Here is a 17,500-nt window from a genome sequence, read left to right on the forward strand (position 1 = left end):
TTCATCATGTTTTTCAAATCCATTTGAGCCTGAGAATGTGCAAGGGTGTAAATCTCCTGGAATTAGAATTCCCATGTTTTTCACCACTGATAATAGGGCTATATATGATATCATTAACAAGCATTGGCAGATCCTTACAACCAATCTAGATATCAGGGGCATTGTGGGTGATGGACCGAAGTTTAGATTTAAAAATAAACCTTACTTAGAGAATTTTATGCCATCCTGTTAGACGAGAAGTAGGAGAAACTATGGGCACTGCACCATGTGGGCAATGTAACATTTATGTGTTTATTAACCCCAGTGGTCTGTTTATGCAGCCAGACACTGGGCAGGAATTTAGATTTAAGGTGTCAGCAGATTGCAGCACCCCACGTTATCTATCTGGCTATGTGTAAGTTATGTGCCTCATTTTATATTGGCAAAACGAATAGGATGTTTCGCAATAGAATAAGAAAACATCTGTATGCTATAAGGGTGAATTCGCCTAATAATGCCGTAGCGAAGCATGTTTTAGCTATGGGAGAGGAGCACACGTTTTATTTTATGGCTGTAGATACCATCACACCAATCATCCGGGAGGGTGATATAAGAAATGGCACTGAGAGGAGGGAAATGAACTGGATATTAAGATTAAGAGCAGATAGAGGTAGAGGTCTTAATGAAAGAGCCTCCCTCAAACCTGTCCTGAAGTCCAGAAGAATGGTTGTTAAATGAGGGCACCAAAGTTTAATAAATTCTGACTTTTTAAAATGTCTTTTATAATAATGACATTTATGAAATGTTATGATTGTTGAATTTGTTTAATGTCCATATTTGATCATGTTGTTTCCTATATGAAACAAGATGTTGTTTGAATTCATATATATTAATTTTTTATTTTTCATTAGTTCCATTAATCATTGCTGTGTATGTCGCATTGCTTACTTCACTGGTCTCTGATCATATGATAATTGCATTTCATGATGGTCTTTATATTCACTAGATAACTTTTATTTGATGTCTACCTCATGTGATACTATGCCATCTATTTAATACATGCCACCTGGGTACATCAGCGTTTAATGGCTGCTGCTATATATGTTCGCATACATTGTAATTATACTGTTCGTTTATATGACAGTTTTTAATTTAGTTTGCATTTGTTCATGAATTTTTAGATACGTGTCATGTTCGATTTGAATTATGTTGTTAGAGTGCATTATAAGATATGAAGCTCTAATTATACATTTTACCTTTAAGACTTTTATTGATTGTTTCAGTGGTTTGTACAGTGGATATAAAAGGGAGTGTTGATGGAGGGGTTTTTATGGTCTGATGAAGCAAACTGTGAAAGCGCTTAACTCTGTGCACTAATAAAGGACTATTTTCGCATTTTTATGTGAGTTTGGATACCTTCATGTTCCATGGCTGCCTTTATTACTACATCTTGGCTGGATTAATTGGTTGCTACTACTACTACTTTAGTAGCGAGGGGTTTACTCGGTTGGGTGTTTTTTGTTTTACCCATTTTTTAGTAATAGTAGATGTCCTACTTATTCTTATGTTGCAGTATTGGTGTGGGATTTTCCACTTCAGGCGACCGGAAAGTTGGCTCCTATACAAAAGCTTCAGCTTGGCTGTTGTAGTTGCATGGGACGTTACACATAGGAGCATAAACCAGGGACCTTAAATATGACATCTACATGGACAGACTTTAGAACTTTTCAGCCGCAGATGACTGTCACATCATGTGCTTTGCTTCTTCACCGCAAGACATCTAAAAACTAAGTACCCCATTGGGTTTTTTCTTTGACTTCTTGATTTGTTGTAGTAAACTTTAGCCGATATCAGCAAAAAAGGGCAAATGCCAGTGCAGGCACCAGAATACCCCATAAAGATATGCATGACCTTTGCATGTTTTGCCTAGGCTGAGAGCACGATCACACCACTTGCACTGCCACTCCTTCATTCCTAAGACCCTACGCAGCCATCTAGCTGCGCTTAATCTATACCTAGAAAATCAGCAACTTAAAAAATTAGCGCTAAGGATAGATACTGTTTCGGAAGTCCCGACTGAACCTCCGTGGAAGAAGGCCGAGATTCTTAGGCCCACTTCCACTCCACTTTTGCATGCATCGTCAGCTACCAGTTTAGGAACGTCTGACAGATCTGTCTACTTTGGCGACCTTTGAGGAAGCCGCTTTGCAGTTGACAACAAGCACATCCACGGAGCTTACCCAGAAATCGGCTACTGTCAAGGGGGAACCATACACAGCCGGGCCTCCGACCGGGATCCTTCAGATACCGCTACCCTTAGCCAGGCATCAGTTTCCAGGCCTACGCCCAAGACTTACCCCAGTTACAAAGAAACAGAAAACCAAATATCTAGCTACACCCGCCAAAGCCCTACCTGATTGGCAGTCCTTTACCTTATCTTTGCTGCAGGCCCTCAGCCTCTTTTCCATCTAATCTTCCTTTCCTCAGCCCTAGGCCTGCCTCTATCTCCTGTCTTCCACCACATACTTCACAAGGCAGGGAAGAAGAGCAAGAGGCTTATTATTCATCTTCTGATGAATCAATATCTTATACCTCCCAAATAGCCTCTCCTCAGGAGTATTATTCCCCAGATGAAGAATTCATCAAAGGGACTCCCCTCCAAAGGATTTCACCTTTGGAGAGACAATAACCAAAATGAGGGAATACTTCAAATGGGACACCTCACAAATGTCTGATACTCAAAAAAGATATTTTGAACTGTTACAAGTGGAATCTCCCTCCCCTTCTGCCATTCCTCCTGTCATCCTTGCTTATTTAGATGCCTTTTCTTCAGCATCTAAGACACCAGCCTCTCAGCCACCTGCCCCCTAAGAGGCCAGATCGCTTCTACAAAGTTCCTGATGACCAGAAATTTCTAATCAAACCACCCCTGGCAGACCCTGCTGTGATTGCTGTATCACCTGATAAACAATCCAGACTGATTCCATTTGCAACTCTCTTACCTACCGACAAGGACAGCAAAACCATGGACAGAATTGGGAAGAAGGTTTATACCTCTTCCACGTTGGCCTTTAGAGCCATCAACTATCAAACCCATATGACCAAATATGCTCTGGACTTTGTCATGCATGACATATCTTCCAAGCTATCCCTGGCTGCACAAGTAGCCAGACACTCCATTAGATGTAGTTATGATGCTGCAGAGGCCTCTGCACGATCTGCAGCCTCTGCCACTGTACTTCGAAGATACTATTGTTGGTTACGTCTGCAACACTTACCAGAGGACTTCAAGTCTAAAATCTTAGATGCCCCTCTGGACCCTAACTTTTGTTTGGTAAACAGTCAGTAGACCTTTTCAAAAATCTACAAGAAAAGAGTAAGGAATTTCAAGACATCAAGCATCTTCTGATGTCTCCTATTCCCAAATATTACAGGAATTACCATGCCAAAGCCACCTTTGTCCGAAGAAACCCAGCCTCAGCTGGACCTACCTCTTCCAGACACAGAAGAGAAGACAAACCCCTTCCAGGCCAGCTGTCTCACAGCCCCCCACTAGACAGCCCTTTTAAGACAGAGGATGACCCAACAATGTTCGACTGCCTTGCCCACGTCCCCTTTCTGCCCGCCTCTCCCACTGCCTCCCCTTTTGGGAAACCATTACTACAGGCAAATGGGTGCTGACTATAATTCAAAAAGGATTCTTCCTCACTTGAAAAGAGAGGCCCCCCCCTTAACGGGTGTTCCCTTTCCCCCAAGAAGTCAGACACCTCTTCCCACAGATTCTGCAAGGCCTTCTGAAACTGGGTACAATAGAACCTGCCCCTCCAGTTCAGGAAGGAAAAGGCTTCTATTCAATACTGTTTCTGGCTCCCAAAAAAAGATAGGCCATGGAAACCCATTCTAGACCTTTCCTTTTTAAACCTATTCTAAAAGGTTCCCACCTTCAGAATGTTGTCCCTACAAACTTTACTCCCCCTTATACCAGCCCTGGCTTTCATGGCCACACTTGACCTGAAAGAAGCCTATCTCCACATAACCATTCAACCTTCCCACAGGAAATTCTTATGCTTTTCTGGACACTCCTCTCCTCTCACTTCCAATTTACTGCATTGCTCTTTGGTTTGTCCACTGCTCCCAGTGTGTTCACAAAATGCTTTGCACCTGCCATAGCCTATTGCAGAACACAAGGGATTCAGATTTACCACTACCTGGACGACATCCTAATCCTAGCAGATTGCAAGGAAACCCTGCTAATCCATCTACAGTTTACCATTTGCCTACTTCAAAGACTGGGGTTCACCCCCAAAATCTTCCTTGACCCTAGAACAAGACAAAACATTTCTGGATTGCAGGATCAGGACAGACATAATGAAAGCCTTTCTTCCCCTGGACAAAGTCAGTTCCCTGTCCTCCCACTTCAAAACCCTTGTGCAGACCCAAGAGATAACTGCAAGGCAATTCCTACAAACCATGGGCCTAATGGCAGCCACCATTCCCATGCTACCTCTAACCAGAATGCACACGCGAAAGCTGCAGTGGTATATAAATAAATGTTTGGTCACACCAGCATCATTTAGAGCAAGAAATCACATTTTTGCCCTGCCTATAGTCAGAGCTAAAATGGTGGTTTCAGCAAATTCAGCTGAACCCGGACCTTCCACTGCAGTTACCCACCCCAAACCAGTTCATGCATACAGATGCATCAGACCTAGGATGGGGAGCAACAATGCCAAGCTTACAAGGTTCAAGCAAAGTGACACCCTTCCCTAAAGAACAAATACATCAATGTGAGAGAAATGACAGCAGTCCTCCTGGCACTGAAAGCCTTCCTTCCCCTCTTAACAGCCAGGAGTTCTCCAAATAACAGACAGCACCACAGTTATATGTGGTACCTCAGCAAACAGGGAGGGACAAAAGCACACCACCTCTGCAGACTAACCTTACTAATCTGGGACCTAGCCTCACAACACAACTTGTCCCTGCAGGCATCCTGCATCCCCTCACAGGAGTAGACCTTCTCAGCAGGACATCCTCTCCAAATCAAGAATGGATGCTGGACAGGAATGTATTTCTAGACATTGTCCACTGGTGGGGCACACATCAAGTAGATTTGTTTGCCTTCCCCCAGAATGGGTAACTGCAGACTTTCTGCTCCAAAACCCACTTCCCACTAGCATGGAGAGTGAACGCATTCAGCATCTCTTGGAAGGGGAGGTTTCTTTAGGCCTTTCCCACCTTCCCATTAATTCAAAAAGTCCTCCTGAAAATCAGAAGACAAACCAAAAATGTTGTTTGTGACCCCCTACTGGCCAAGAAAGTACTGGTTCCCCATACTTTTCAATCTAGCCAAGGGCAGTCACCACAAGTTACTCCACAAGGTGGACCTTCTGACACAACAGAAGGGAACTTTTATTTACCTGCACTTGCAGACGCTGGCACAGACACTATGGCTGATGAACTTTTAATTCCCTTCAGGCACCACTACTCAGAGGAAATGCTTTTAGTCCTGAGGGAGGCCAGGAAACCTACTACAAGGAAATCTTACTTGGCTAAATGGAGAGATTTTCCAAATGGTGTATGGGCAAGGGCAGGGACCCATGCATCTCAGATCCACCCCTAGTTCTTGCCTGTGTGTGGCAACTAGTTAAGGGGGGACTTTCATACTCTTCAGTGAAAGTCCACCTTTCAGCAGTCTCGGCCTGCCTGCCTATAGACCCTCCTCTACTAGCCAGGCTTGATGGCAAGTTATTCGTAAAGGGGGTCTTGCACATCAGGCCACCAAGAAAACCCATCCCACCACCCTGGGACCTGAATTTCATCCTTGAAAAACTAAGTCTCGTTTTGAACCTGCCAGTACGACCCCTCTGCAAATGTGCACATGGAAGACGGTTCTGCTAGTGGCTATAACTTCAGTCAGAAGGGTGTCAGAATTACAGGCCCTAATATCCTGCTTTCTCCATACACTACCTTCCACAAGGACAGGGTAACCCTAAGAACCAGCCCTTCCGTTATGCCCAGAATGGTCAAAGATCTGTCCCTAAACCAATCTATTCATCTACCCACCTTCTTCCTCTCTCCCACCAATGGAAGTGAGAGGATACTCCTTCACTCCCTGGATGCACACAGACAGCTAAGGTTTTACCTAGACAAAAGGAAATCTAATCAGCTTTTTATTTCTTCCACCCCAGGGCCCTGGGCAAAGCAGTCTCCAAACAAACCATCCCATGTTGGATTAGAAAAACTATTTGCCTATGTTACTCTCTCCATGGCAAAAAACTCCCACAGGGTGTAAAAGCTCACTCCACCAGGGCAGTAGCAGCCTCCAGAGCCTTCCTAAAAGGCCTGGACACTGCATCCATCCTGGAAGCAGACACATTGTCCACCATTCACACTTTCACCAAACACTACAGGTTAGACAATATCTCCAGAGCATGTGCAGGTTTTGCCAGAGCAATTCTGCAGGACTTTGTTGAATCAGCTTCTTCTACCTCCTCCCTTCCTTCTAAGCTGTGGTACTCTCCCACACCAAGAATACTGCAACATAGGAATTGAAGGACATAGAATAGTTGTGTAAAATCTTACCATAACCATAGATGTCCTTCTCTTCCATGTTGCAGTATTCCTTCCCACCCACCTAACCCCCTTATCTTTCACTCTCGCATATTACTGACCTGTCTTGGGTCTCCTGGTGGCCATTCCCTACCCTCTGACCAATTTAACCACCAAATGGCTCTGTAATCCTATTGCTGACATCACTTGCTACTCTACTGGGACCTGTTCTGCTGGGCTTTCAAGTTCTAAGGTCTGTGTGTGCAGACATTACTTTTATGGTCCCTGGTTTATGGTCCTACGTGTGACATCCCACGCAACTAGAACAGCCAAGGTGAAGCTTTCGTATAGGAGCCGATGTTTGGGTTGCCTGAGGTGGGAAATCCCACACCAAGAATACTGCAACATGGAAGAGAAGGACATCTATGGCTATGGTAAGATTTTACACAACTATTCTTTCCTGAAATGTTACAAGGAAATCAAGTTAGTACTGTGATATGAAGATTTGGGAAGTTGCATTTTTGGAATTGAAGTGCCAGATTTATAGTGATTTATTTTTGTGAACACAGCACTGAAGTAAGATGTGCTGAAAAGATTCCAGAAATGGGCTTGTATGGTGAATTTATAAGCCAGTGCTTGTAATGTATATTTTTAGACTGCAGCTAAAATGGTAATATGTAGAAGCATTTACAAATTAATTTGGTTACAGAATCAAACTGAAGATGGAATACGAAAAGAACTTGCTGCACTGCAAGAGGACAAACACAACTATGAAACAACTGCAAAAGAGTCCCTGAGGCGGGTCCTTCAGGAGAAGATTGAGGTGGTTCGCAAACTCTCTGAAGTGGAGGTATTGAAAATAAAGATATTTTACTTTAAAAATTTTGGAAAACCAGGTCTGATGGTTTCTAAATCTCCTGTATACAGATTCCAGTTGATTTCAAAACATAAATATCCACAAATTACAATGCCTTCCCCAATCTCCCCAAGAAAATAAGCTTATGTAAATGATGCTTGTGTCTTAAATGGTGTTTATTCTCTACATTTGCTTTGTTCTGAAAGCACATCTCTCATTATTAAATCATAAGTGTCCTTCCTTAGATTACAATTGCAGTTTTCCAAACTGTTGTGTTATCTCACCAAGTAATCTGGATGCCTAGCCCAGGGTACCAAAGCCAAAACCTTCCAAAGAGCCACATGTCTGATGTATGACCTAAGCTCACAGGCATAAGAGAACATAAGCAGATGTAGGAGCATAAATCCTCGGACTATCTCACCACCAGTCTGAACATAGGGCTAGCACCTGTTGCTCTGTTCTATGCATGGTCATTGGTGCTTTCACTGGTTCTTGTGTATTGTGTTCCTTCTCCTGATTCCCGTTTTGAAGAAACTTTTTTTTTTTTTTATTTTGTGAAACTATTTGTAATATGTTGAAACATAAACCATTAACTCAGTTACCAATTCAATTAATGCTGCCGTTTGCATTCCGGCCATCAATCCGGCTATTAATTCAACTAATGTTGCTGCTTGTTCGTCAGGTTTACTGAGCCTCATGTGTGGGCAGAGGAGTATTCCGGTCAGCCGTCCAATTCCTGATTATCTACCTGCCGTTAAGACCGTATTAGAACGAGCGGTTATTACACAGCTTAACAAACCATCTTTAACCACAATGTCCAACAGCAATACGAATATTCTTAACACACCTATTACGGATTCCGGTCTGTCAAGTGACCGTATTAGTACTAGAAATATTATTACAAACAATACCAACACAGGCCTCTTTCCTGATATAAAGAACTGGATTACTGACCACTTTTCATTTGCCACGAGTCTTGATGAGGTGCGACCACTGGGGACTGATAAAGACTGTGAGTACATAGACATTTCTTATAACTTGAAGTTATTGGACAAACTGTCTGTGAAATTAAAAAAGATGCGATTGGAAATTTCATATTTCCAGGAGTGCCTTAAACGTAAAATCATCCCCAAGGGTTTAAGGCACTATCAGTACCCTACTGGGTTGGTAAACAACTCAGCGTTTCATAAAGACTTGTTAACATTATTTGAACAACAAGGCTCTGACTTATTGGTTCTAATGATAAAGCATTATACCTTGTTAGAGTCATTAAGTCAACAGGTCGCGAACCTCAATGCTAAGATAAAAGTAGATCAATAATTCTTTCGTTATAAGTATGAGTATAGTAGAATGTTTACTAGTATTGACCAATATCTTGACAAGCCCAAGAAAAATAAGATCAAAAAGATCGACAGGGATGTAAAGGCGTATAATGAAGGAACTGCCTTTCCCCCTCCATCACAAGCTCAAGTCTGGAATCGTCCAGGTGGTCTAGCTCAATCCACTATAAACAACAACAATCCGCTACTACCCTCCAACATTAGTCACGAGAACAACCAACTATCTTTGGACAGTAGTTTACTGGACAATGATACCATCACGGATGCAAGCCCACAGGACGAGTTTAGCGTGAATACATTAATTAATAAAAATATTTATACTTTTTGAGCCATCTTTCAAGTATCGCCCATTAGTACTGTTCTCATTGTTGTTTTTACAAATATGTTGAAACACTTTGAATGAGAATCACAACAGATTTCTGAAGTTCAGCGGAGATAATATAACTGCTTTGGAAGTAGGTATCCCTGCTCTTGTACCACCTGTTCTGGAGGCTTTCCTTCATGCCTTTGCATCTGCTTCCACTATATCTGGCTCATAGCCACCAACCCTTAAAAAGCTTGACAGATTTTATAAAGTACCCGAAGATTTGAAATTTCTGTACAAAAGCCTTTTCTGCCAGTGCTCTTCACTCTGATAAAGACAGAAGGGCAAGAGACAGATTGTGGAAAAAAGTATATATACGTCTTCCAGTCTTAAGTTTAGAGCTCCAAATTATTAAACTCAGATCACAAAGTATGTATTGTCTATTGTGTGCAATATGAATAAAACATTGTAGTCTCTTAAGAAGCCAGCCAGTAAACTATAGGCTTTATCTGTGCTAGCTCAGGCTTCCCAAGTAGCTAAGCACAACATAAAATGCCGCTATGATGCAGTAGACACTTCCTCCAGGGTAGCTGCTACAGGATGTTCTTCGTGTTTCACTGTTGCAGTCATTACATTTGGGTTATCTGCTTGCAGGTAGCCCTCAGTCGGCCTGATTATCAAAGTCTTGGGTCCTACGTCGGTTGCTGTCTCATCTTCCATGATGTCAGGCAGTCAGGGGTATAAAGCATGCAGCCAACGCCATTACATCAGTTTTTCTTGCCGTGCGGTGCCCGAAGCAGTTCGCAAGTGCCGGTTGGCCGACTCCTGAAATTTTTCGAGTTTCAGATCCAAAGTCTTCAACAAAGCTAAGTACCCCGTTGGGGATCCTAAACCGATGTAAGTAAAAGTTAATAAATGTATTACTTGTGGAAAGCAAATATCTCAAAGATTTTCATTCGTACTGCATTCCTTGCTTAGGCCCAGACCCCGACTTCCCTCGCTGTCAGTTTTGTGCCTTATTCAATACTCTAACTATTCGTCATCGGTTCATTTTCGCATCTAACTATTTTGGTACTCTGTTCAATTATCCAGAAATGGCTTCAGTAAGCCACTTGACTACTGACATTCTGAAAAACGCAAAGATAAAGAAAGAGACCGCATAGGTCCAAAGCTGCCGACAACACTTTCGTTAAGCTAGTCGCCAGTTCGCCAGTAGTCAGTGAGGTGCTTTTGCAGCCCCTGATAACACGCTACTTCAGATTCGCAGGCCTCTACTGAGACCCATTCGGAGTCCAGTATGCCGCGAGATGCTTCTTCGACTATGGCACCTACAGATGTCTCTAACTTGGATGGGTCCAGAGCTGCTGTGCAGGCACCGGCTTCTGAGGGTGTGTTCAGGCCTACTGAATTGCATATTAAACCGACACCATCTTCTTCAAGGCCAAAAACTCGATCCATGCCTAGAAAACAGATGCCCAGACCACATGGTCAGGCCCCTATGCCTAAAAAACAAATGATAAGAATGGCTGAAGACCTTATTACTCAAATCAGAGGAAGCCACCCTTTTCCCTCTAAGAGACTTAGAACTGATTTTCCTTCTGATTCTTCTGATCAGGATTCTGAAATTTCTGTTTCTTCTGATGACCAGAATTTGCCCTTATCTACCTATGAGGATTCTGATGCAGAGGACTCCATCCCCTTTGCTTCCCCTCCAGAAGATTTTTCTTTTGGTGAAACGTTGCATACCCTTAGGGAACATTTCCGCTGGGAAATCCAGGATTACTCTGACTCCAAAAAGAGGCTTAGGGAATTCTTATTTCTACCTCAACACAGGCCTTTAGCTATCCCTCCTGACTGGGCATTGTAGATGATGCCTTCTTAGAATCTAGCTTGCCCCAGACACTTTACCTCCGGCTCCCAGGAAACCCGACTCTCACAAGTTCCTGTTTAAGAATCCTACTGCGGACCCAAGAGACCATTTCACAGGGACCCAAAGGCATTAAGGCTACTAATGAAGGCATTAAGGCTACTAATGCCAAAAGCCCTACCCCTCTGATAGAGATTCCAGGGCCCTGGACAGATGGGGTAAGAAGGTATACACTTCTGCTACTTTGGCCATTAGGGCCTTAAACTGCCAGTTTCATATGTTAAAGTATAATCAGCATATTATTAGATTGCTTAAACAGAAAATGATGATGATTCCTGACTGTGCTGAAAATGAAGATTTACAGGATTTAATGCATTCTGCTGAACAAGTTGGTAAACATACTTTGCAATGTGGTTTTGATTCATTAGAGGCATCTTGCAGGGCTGCTGTCACTGGGTCTGTACTTAGAAGGCATGCTTGGTTTAAGGAGCAAACTTTGCCAGATCATGATAAAGCTAAATTACTGGATGCTCCCTTAAACCAAGACCACCTATTTGGCAACAAAGCAGAAGAAGTACTTTAAAAGATGGAGGAAAAAGAAAATCTATGCAAACTGTTAAAGATTTCCTGCAAGTACAGCCTCCCAGATTTATTAGGCACTGTCCTTCTACGAATTGGTCCTTTCCTGTCTCTTCCAGGCCTTCTCAGTCCAAACCCAGGAGCAGCAGACCACCCAGGCTTCAAGGTACTCTCAGGCCTAAGCAGTGGGGGGCTCCCACTTCCAAAGCTGGAAGTAGTAAGACACCCTCTATGGTAAACTGTCACAATGACTTAACCTTAAACCTTCCAAGCCCTGCTCAACTGACTGATCCTTTAGGGTGAAAGATCGCCCTGCATGCAAAAAACTGAGAACGCATTACCCAAGACAAATGGGTTTTGAATGTCCAGTAAAGTAATGACTTTACCCCCTGGATAATGCGGTTACTTACTTCAATACAACCTTCTTAAGCTTGCTTAACTTCTTTGCTCTCAGGAACTAAACGCATAAAAAGTAAATCCGTCCCTTGGCTAACTAGAAACACCATTACTATGCGAAACAGAGATAAAACCTGGAAACACTATCATAAAACAAAAACTTCCATTTTCCTTAATGAATACAAAACACTTCACAACAAAGCAAAAAAAAAAACTCAACACCGACCGTAAAGCCTATTTCTCTACTCTCCAAACCAAACAGAACAATAACCCCAAAAAATTCTGGGATGGCATCTCTTCCCTTCTAAGCCCAGGTAAAAAAGAAAACCCTTGCCCTGACCCAAATGCCTCAGACTCGGTTCTAGCTACCTAATTTAACTTGTTCTTTATGACTCCATCTCTAAATTAACATCATCCTTTACCATGAAACTACCAGCCCCCCAGCAACCTCCTCAGAATCCCTTCTGTCATAACTCCAGTACCCCCAACCTCCTCACTTCACTACAAACCCTATTCCCATCTCTACTATAAAAAAAACTTTTTCAAAAGCTAAAACCATGCTCTAATGCTCCTGATGAAATTTCTTCCTCCTTCCTAAAGACTGCTGCAGAAGCCATAGCCTACCCTATCAGCATCCTAATAAATTGATCTATTTCTGAATGCCATGTTCCCCAGATCTGGAAATAGGCCTATATTATTCCACTCCACAAGGGTGGCACTAACAATGACATCTCCAACATCTGTCCCATCGCTATCCTATTCCCCATCTCTAAAATTCTCAAAATGTTTCCATCTACAACTCCTACCCTATCTCATCAGTAATAACCTTCTAACTTCCACTCAGCACAGATTCCATCCTGGCCATAGTACTACCACAGCTCTCCTCTCCTTCATTCAAACTGTAAACAAGGCCCATGACTCTGTTTCCACCCTCCTCCTAGACCTCTCTAAAGTTTTCAACACCATTTCTCATAACCTTCTTCTTAATAAGCTCTCTAAACTAAACTTATTCCACTCCTCTAACTGGTTCACCAGCTACTTATTAAATAGGCTTCAAGCAGTTAAGTGGAAAAGCAATTTCCCCTTTCCAGTTCACAGCCAGTGGTGTACCCCAAGGCTCAGTTCTAGGACCCCTTCTATTTAACATCATCATCAATGACTTCCACCAGGCCATCCCTAACTCTAACCTTATCCAATACGCAGACGATTCGACAATAATCTGCTCTTCTTCCTGCACTTCTACCCTAATGAAACTTACCCAAGAAGCGTTCTCTGCTACAGAGCTATGGATGCTCCAGAACCATTTATAATGAAACTTACCGAAGAAGCATTCTCTTCTACAAAGCTATGGATGCTCCAGAACCATTTAGCGCTAAATGCTTATAAGACTAAACTAATGTTATTTTCCCCCTCCAGAAGCATTACCCTAGATAAACACTCTTTCCTTATTACCAGCATAGATAACACTTCTCTTGAAACTGTCTCCACTGCCAAACTCTTAGGTATCCTAATTGATGACCAACTAAAGTTTGACAACCATTTGCAGGCAAATATAAAAAAAAACCACACAGAAGACTAGGCATGCTTTATCGTCATTACCAGTTTATCTCTTCCCCCCTACCAGGCTCACTCTTGCTAACACTTACCTAATCCAATCCCAAGTATATGGAGCCTCTGTCCCTACCAACCTGCAATCCTCCCTCAAATCTAAACTCTCCTCCTGTTACTATAAGATCGCAAAATTCGCAACTGGTCACAGATCCAACACCCATCACTGTACCTCCCTACACCAATTGAAATGGTTTGAACTCCCCAATTATCTTATCTATACACAACTCATCCAAGCACATAAACTTCTATTTAGCCCCTCTCTCTGTCCCTCCCTCATCTCAACCTTTAAAATGCATCTTCCTAACAGATGCCTAAGATCCAGCCAACAAAATCTAATTGAACTGCATAAACCCTCCTGCCCACCTGGCAAACATCTTCTTTCCTTCTGCATCGCACGCCACTGGAACTCCCTCCCACCTCTGATCCGTACCACTAACAGTCTCTATCTTTAAATCTCTTCTCCACTCTCACCTAACATCACTGTGGGAATGCTCTTGCTCTCATCCTACATAATATCTCTATCTATAATCTCTTCTGCACTCTCACCTAACATCACTGTGGGAATGCTCTCGCTCTCATCCTACATAATATCTCTATCTATATCCCTTCCTATTCCAAACACTTCTGCTGACACCTTCTTAGCAACTGTCACTCTTTATTTCTCCTTAATACATTTATATGGGCTCCTTTGCATTACCTTTTACAGCTGGAACTAACTTGATTATTGTTAATACTGTGACACGTTATCTACCCTGACATTTGATTATTGTTAAAACTGTGATACTTTATCTACTCTGACATTTTATTTTCTAAATTCTCTTTAACCGCTGTATCAGTATCGAGTAGATTTACAGTCATGTCTTAGTAGCTCTGTGTAACTTAGAATTATTTTATTTTATTGTATTTTGTAATACTGTTATTTTAACTAGTTGTATCGTTGGAGCTTTACTCCCCAGGACTCCATTGCAAACGGGATCCTCAAAGCCCAATGGACCACCCTGGTAAACAAACTGCAAATAAAATAAATAAAATAAAATATAGTTTCCCAAGGATACAGATTCCACTTCCACTCCTTACCAACCCCAAACAGTTGGTCAGACCTACCATCAAATCAGTGGGCAGAGGCTCAAAAGCAGGTTCTCTCTCTCTCCTAAGTATCAGGGCTATTCATCCTGTCCCAGAAGAGGAATGGGGGCAAGGTTTTTACTTAAGACTTTTCCTGGTACCAAGAAAAGACAATTCCTGGCGTCCTGTCCTGGACATGTCTATCCTAAACACCTTTTTGGTAATCCCAAAATTCAAAATGCTAACTCTTCGTCAGCTGCTTCCCATTCTAGGCAAAAATGCCTGGTTGGCAACATTGGATTTAAAGGAAGCTTACCTGCACATCCCAGTAAGTGAATCTTGCAGAAAATACCTACGCTTCAGAGCAGGCTACATGCGCCATCAGTTCTCTGCACTGCCCTTTGGCTTATCTACTGCGCCCAGGGTATTCACAAAGTGCCAAGCTCCAGTCATTGCATTCTGCAGGCAAAGAAATATTCCCATATACCCATGCCTGGACGATTGTCTAATTCAGGCCGAAAGCCAGGACATACTATTAAATCATCTGGCATTTGTAAAGAAACTACTAACTTCACTGGAGTACACTATAAACTAAAAGAAATCACACCTAGTACCCTGCCAACAAATTGTATTCCTGGGAGCAAGCTTGAATACAACTTCCCAGATGGCCTACCTCACGCCAGAGAAACAAGTTTTTTTGACGGCCTACTTCAATTTACTGGCCACAAAGACCCAGCTATCTGCAAGGAAAATACTGCAAGTCCTGGGGTTCATGGCCTCTTGCATTCTACTAATTCCATATGCAAGACTGCATATGAGGAAACTACAGTGGTATCTGAAAAGCCTATGGTGTCAACATCAGGACCTAGAATCAGTGATTCCTATCATTACTTGTATAAAGACAGAGTTCCTTTGGTGGGTAGAGGTCTGCCACCAGAACAAGGGACTGCCATTCACTCTTCTCCCTGTTGCCCAAACCCTAACAACAGACGCATCAGACTATGCATGGTGGGCTCACTTGGCAGGGTAGTGCATTCAGGGCAAATGGAACCAGAGTCAAATGCACCTGCATATCAATCAAAAAGAAATGTTAGCTGTACAGAATTCTCTGACAGCCTTCAAGGACCACATTCTTCCAGGACAATTAGTAGTAAAGACAGACACCACCAGTGTTATGTGGTACATAAACAAGCAGGGGGGAACCCACTCATACCCTCTCTGCAGACTAGCCATGGCTCTGTGGAACACAGCCTTGAGCTTCCAAGTGCACCTACAAGCTCAATTCTTGCCAGGCAAGCTAAATACACTGGCAGACAACCTAAGCAGAAATCTCATGGACCCACACGAGTGGAAACTGGAACCAAAGATATTCAACATTTTGAGAAACAAATGGAGGAGCCCTGAGATAGACCTGTTTGCCTCCCCTCAGAACTACCAATTGGATTCTGCACAAGGACTCCCCACAAACAAGCTTGGAAAATGGATGCCCTGTCCTTCACCTAGAAAAACCTATCGGTTATACCTTTCCCCCTCTGCCTCTCCTCTCCAAAGTTCTACTAAAGATCAAACAGGACAAACCAAAGACAATACACATTGCACCAGACTGGCCACATCAACACTGGTACCCTCTCTTGCGCAGTGTGTCACTGTTGGAACCATGGCACCTGCCTCTGACCCCTACCCTGCTGTCCCAGAGTACCTGAACCTTGCAGCTTGGCTAATTACCTGAGCTCTTCATCACCATCCCTCAGTAAGCAAGTGACAGATGTCACTCTGGAGGCAAGGAGGCCTAGTACTAGAAAATCCTATGCTGAAAGGTGGAAAAGATTCTGTTCCTGGAGCCAAACTCCGTGGATGGGCACAACAGTGCCCAATGTACTGCATATTCTTCTTTACTTAACTGAGATGCTTCACAAGAGCCTTTCCTTCTCTTCCATTAAAATTCATGCCTCTGCCATTTCAGCACATTAAAATATGGAGCCACCTCTCTTCTCTCATCGACTGCTGAAGCAATTCCTCAGAGAAGAAAAAAACTTAAGACCACCCATGAGAGAGCCCCTGCTCCAGCCTGGGACCTTAACTTTGTATTGGAAAAGCTCACTCTACCTCCCTTTGAGCCAGCTGTAACTGCAGAGTTGGAATTCCTTTCTTGGAAAACAGCCTTCCTTCTAGCCATCACATCAGCAAGAACGGTGTCTGAACTACAATCCCTCATGGCAGTGGAGCCTTTCATCATCTTTCATGCAGACAGGGTGTCCCTCAGGGCCAATCCTTCCTTATGCTCAAGGTGGAATTCAGTCTGGCCTTTAATCAGTCCATTCATTTTCTAACCTTCTTTTCTAATCCACAGAACAAAGGGGAAGGAATACTGCACTCCTTGGACGTGCACAGACAACTTAGATTTTACTTGGACAGGACTAAGCCTCTCAGGAAATCCGAACAGCTGCTGGTTGTGTTTGCTGCAGGGGCAGAGGGGAAGGCCATTTCAAAGCAAACCATTTCTAAGTGGATAGGCCATTGCATTCATTTCTGCTATAAGCACCATGGAAAACCTACCCCACAGGGGGTAAGACCACATTCCATCAGGGCTGCATCTACTTTTACAGCCTTTCTCAGAGGTGTTCCTACCAGGGATATCCTAGAAGCTGCTACCTGGTGTTCTGTACTTACCTTCACCAAGCATTACCACTTGCCAATTTTTTCTAAATCCAGAGCTGGTTTTGCCACTGCAGTCTTGCAGGGCGTAATAGCTGGTCCTAATGCTCTCTAACTGCTTCCTCCCATCCTTAGCTTTGGGAATCTACCCAAATGTAATGACTGCAACAGTGAAACACGAACATAGTACAGTTGTATACCCTTACCATAAAATGTAGATGTTAGAGTGTATTCACTGTTGCAGTCCTGGTTACCCTCCCTCCAGCCCCCTGATTTCTATTGGCTATACCTTTCTTCTT

At 43.0% G+C, this 17,500-nt stretch overlaps 1 protein-coding gene across 6 annotated transcripts in view; it reads left to right on the forward strand.

Moving 5' to 3' along the window:
* Positions 1–17,500, forward strand: part of LOC122807767 (sarcolemma associated protein) — a 2,306,558-nt gene that overhangs the window by 899,820 nt on the left and 1,389,238 nt on the right. For all 6 annotated transcript variants that reach the window (XM_044078786.1, XM_044078776.1, XM_044078778.1 and 3 more), the window contains one exon: positions 7,238–7,378. In XM_044078786.1, the coding sequence (XP_043934721.1) occupies positions 7,238–7,378 (141 nt within the window). The remainder of the gene's footprint in view (positions 1–7,237; positions 7,379–17,500) is intronic.

The sequence above is a fragment of the Protopterus annectens genome, chromosome 7.part1 (genome assembly GCF_019279795.1).
Source record: "Protopterus annectens isolate FY-2018-M chromosome 7.part1, PAN1.0, whole genome shotgun sequence".
Taxonomy (NCBI): domain Eukaryota; kingdom Metazoa; phylum Chordata; order Ceratodontiformes; family Protopteridae; genus Protopterus; species Protopterus annectens.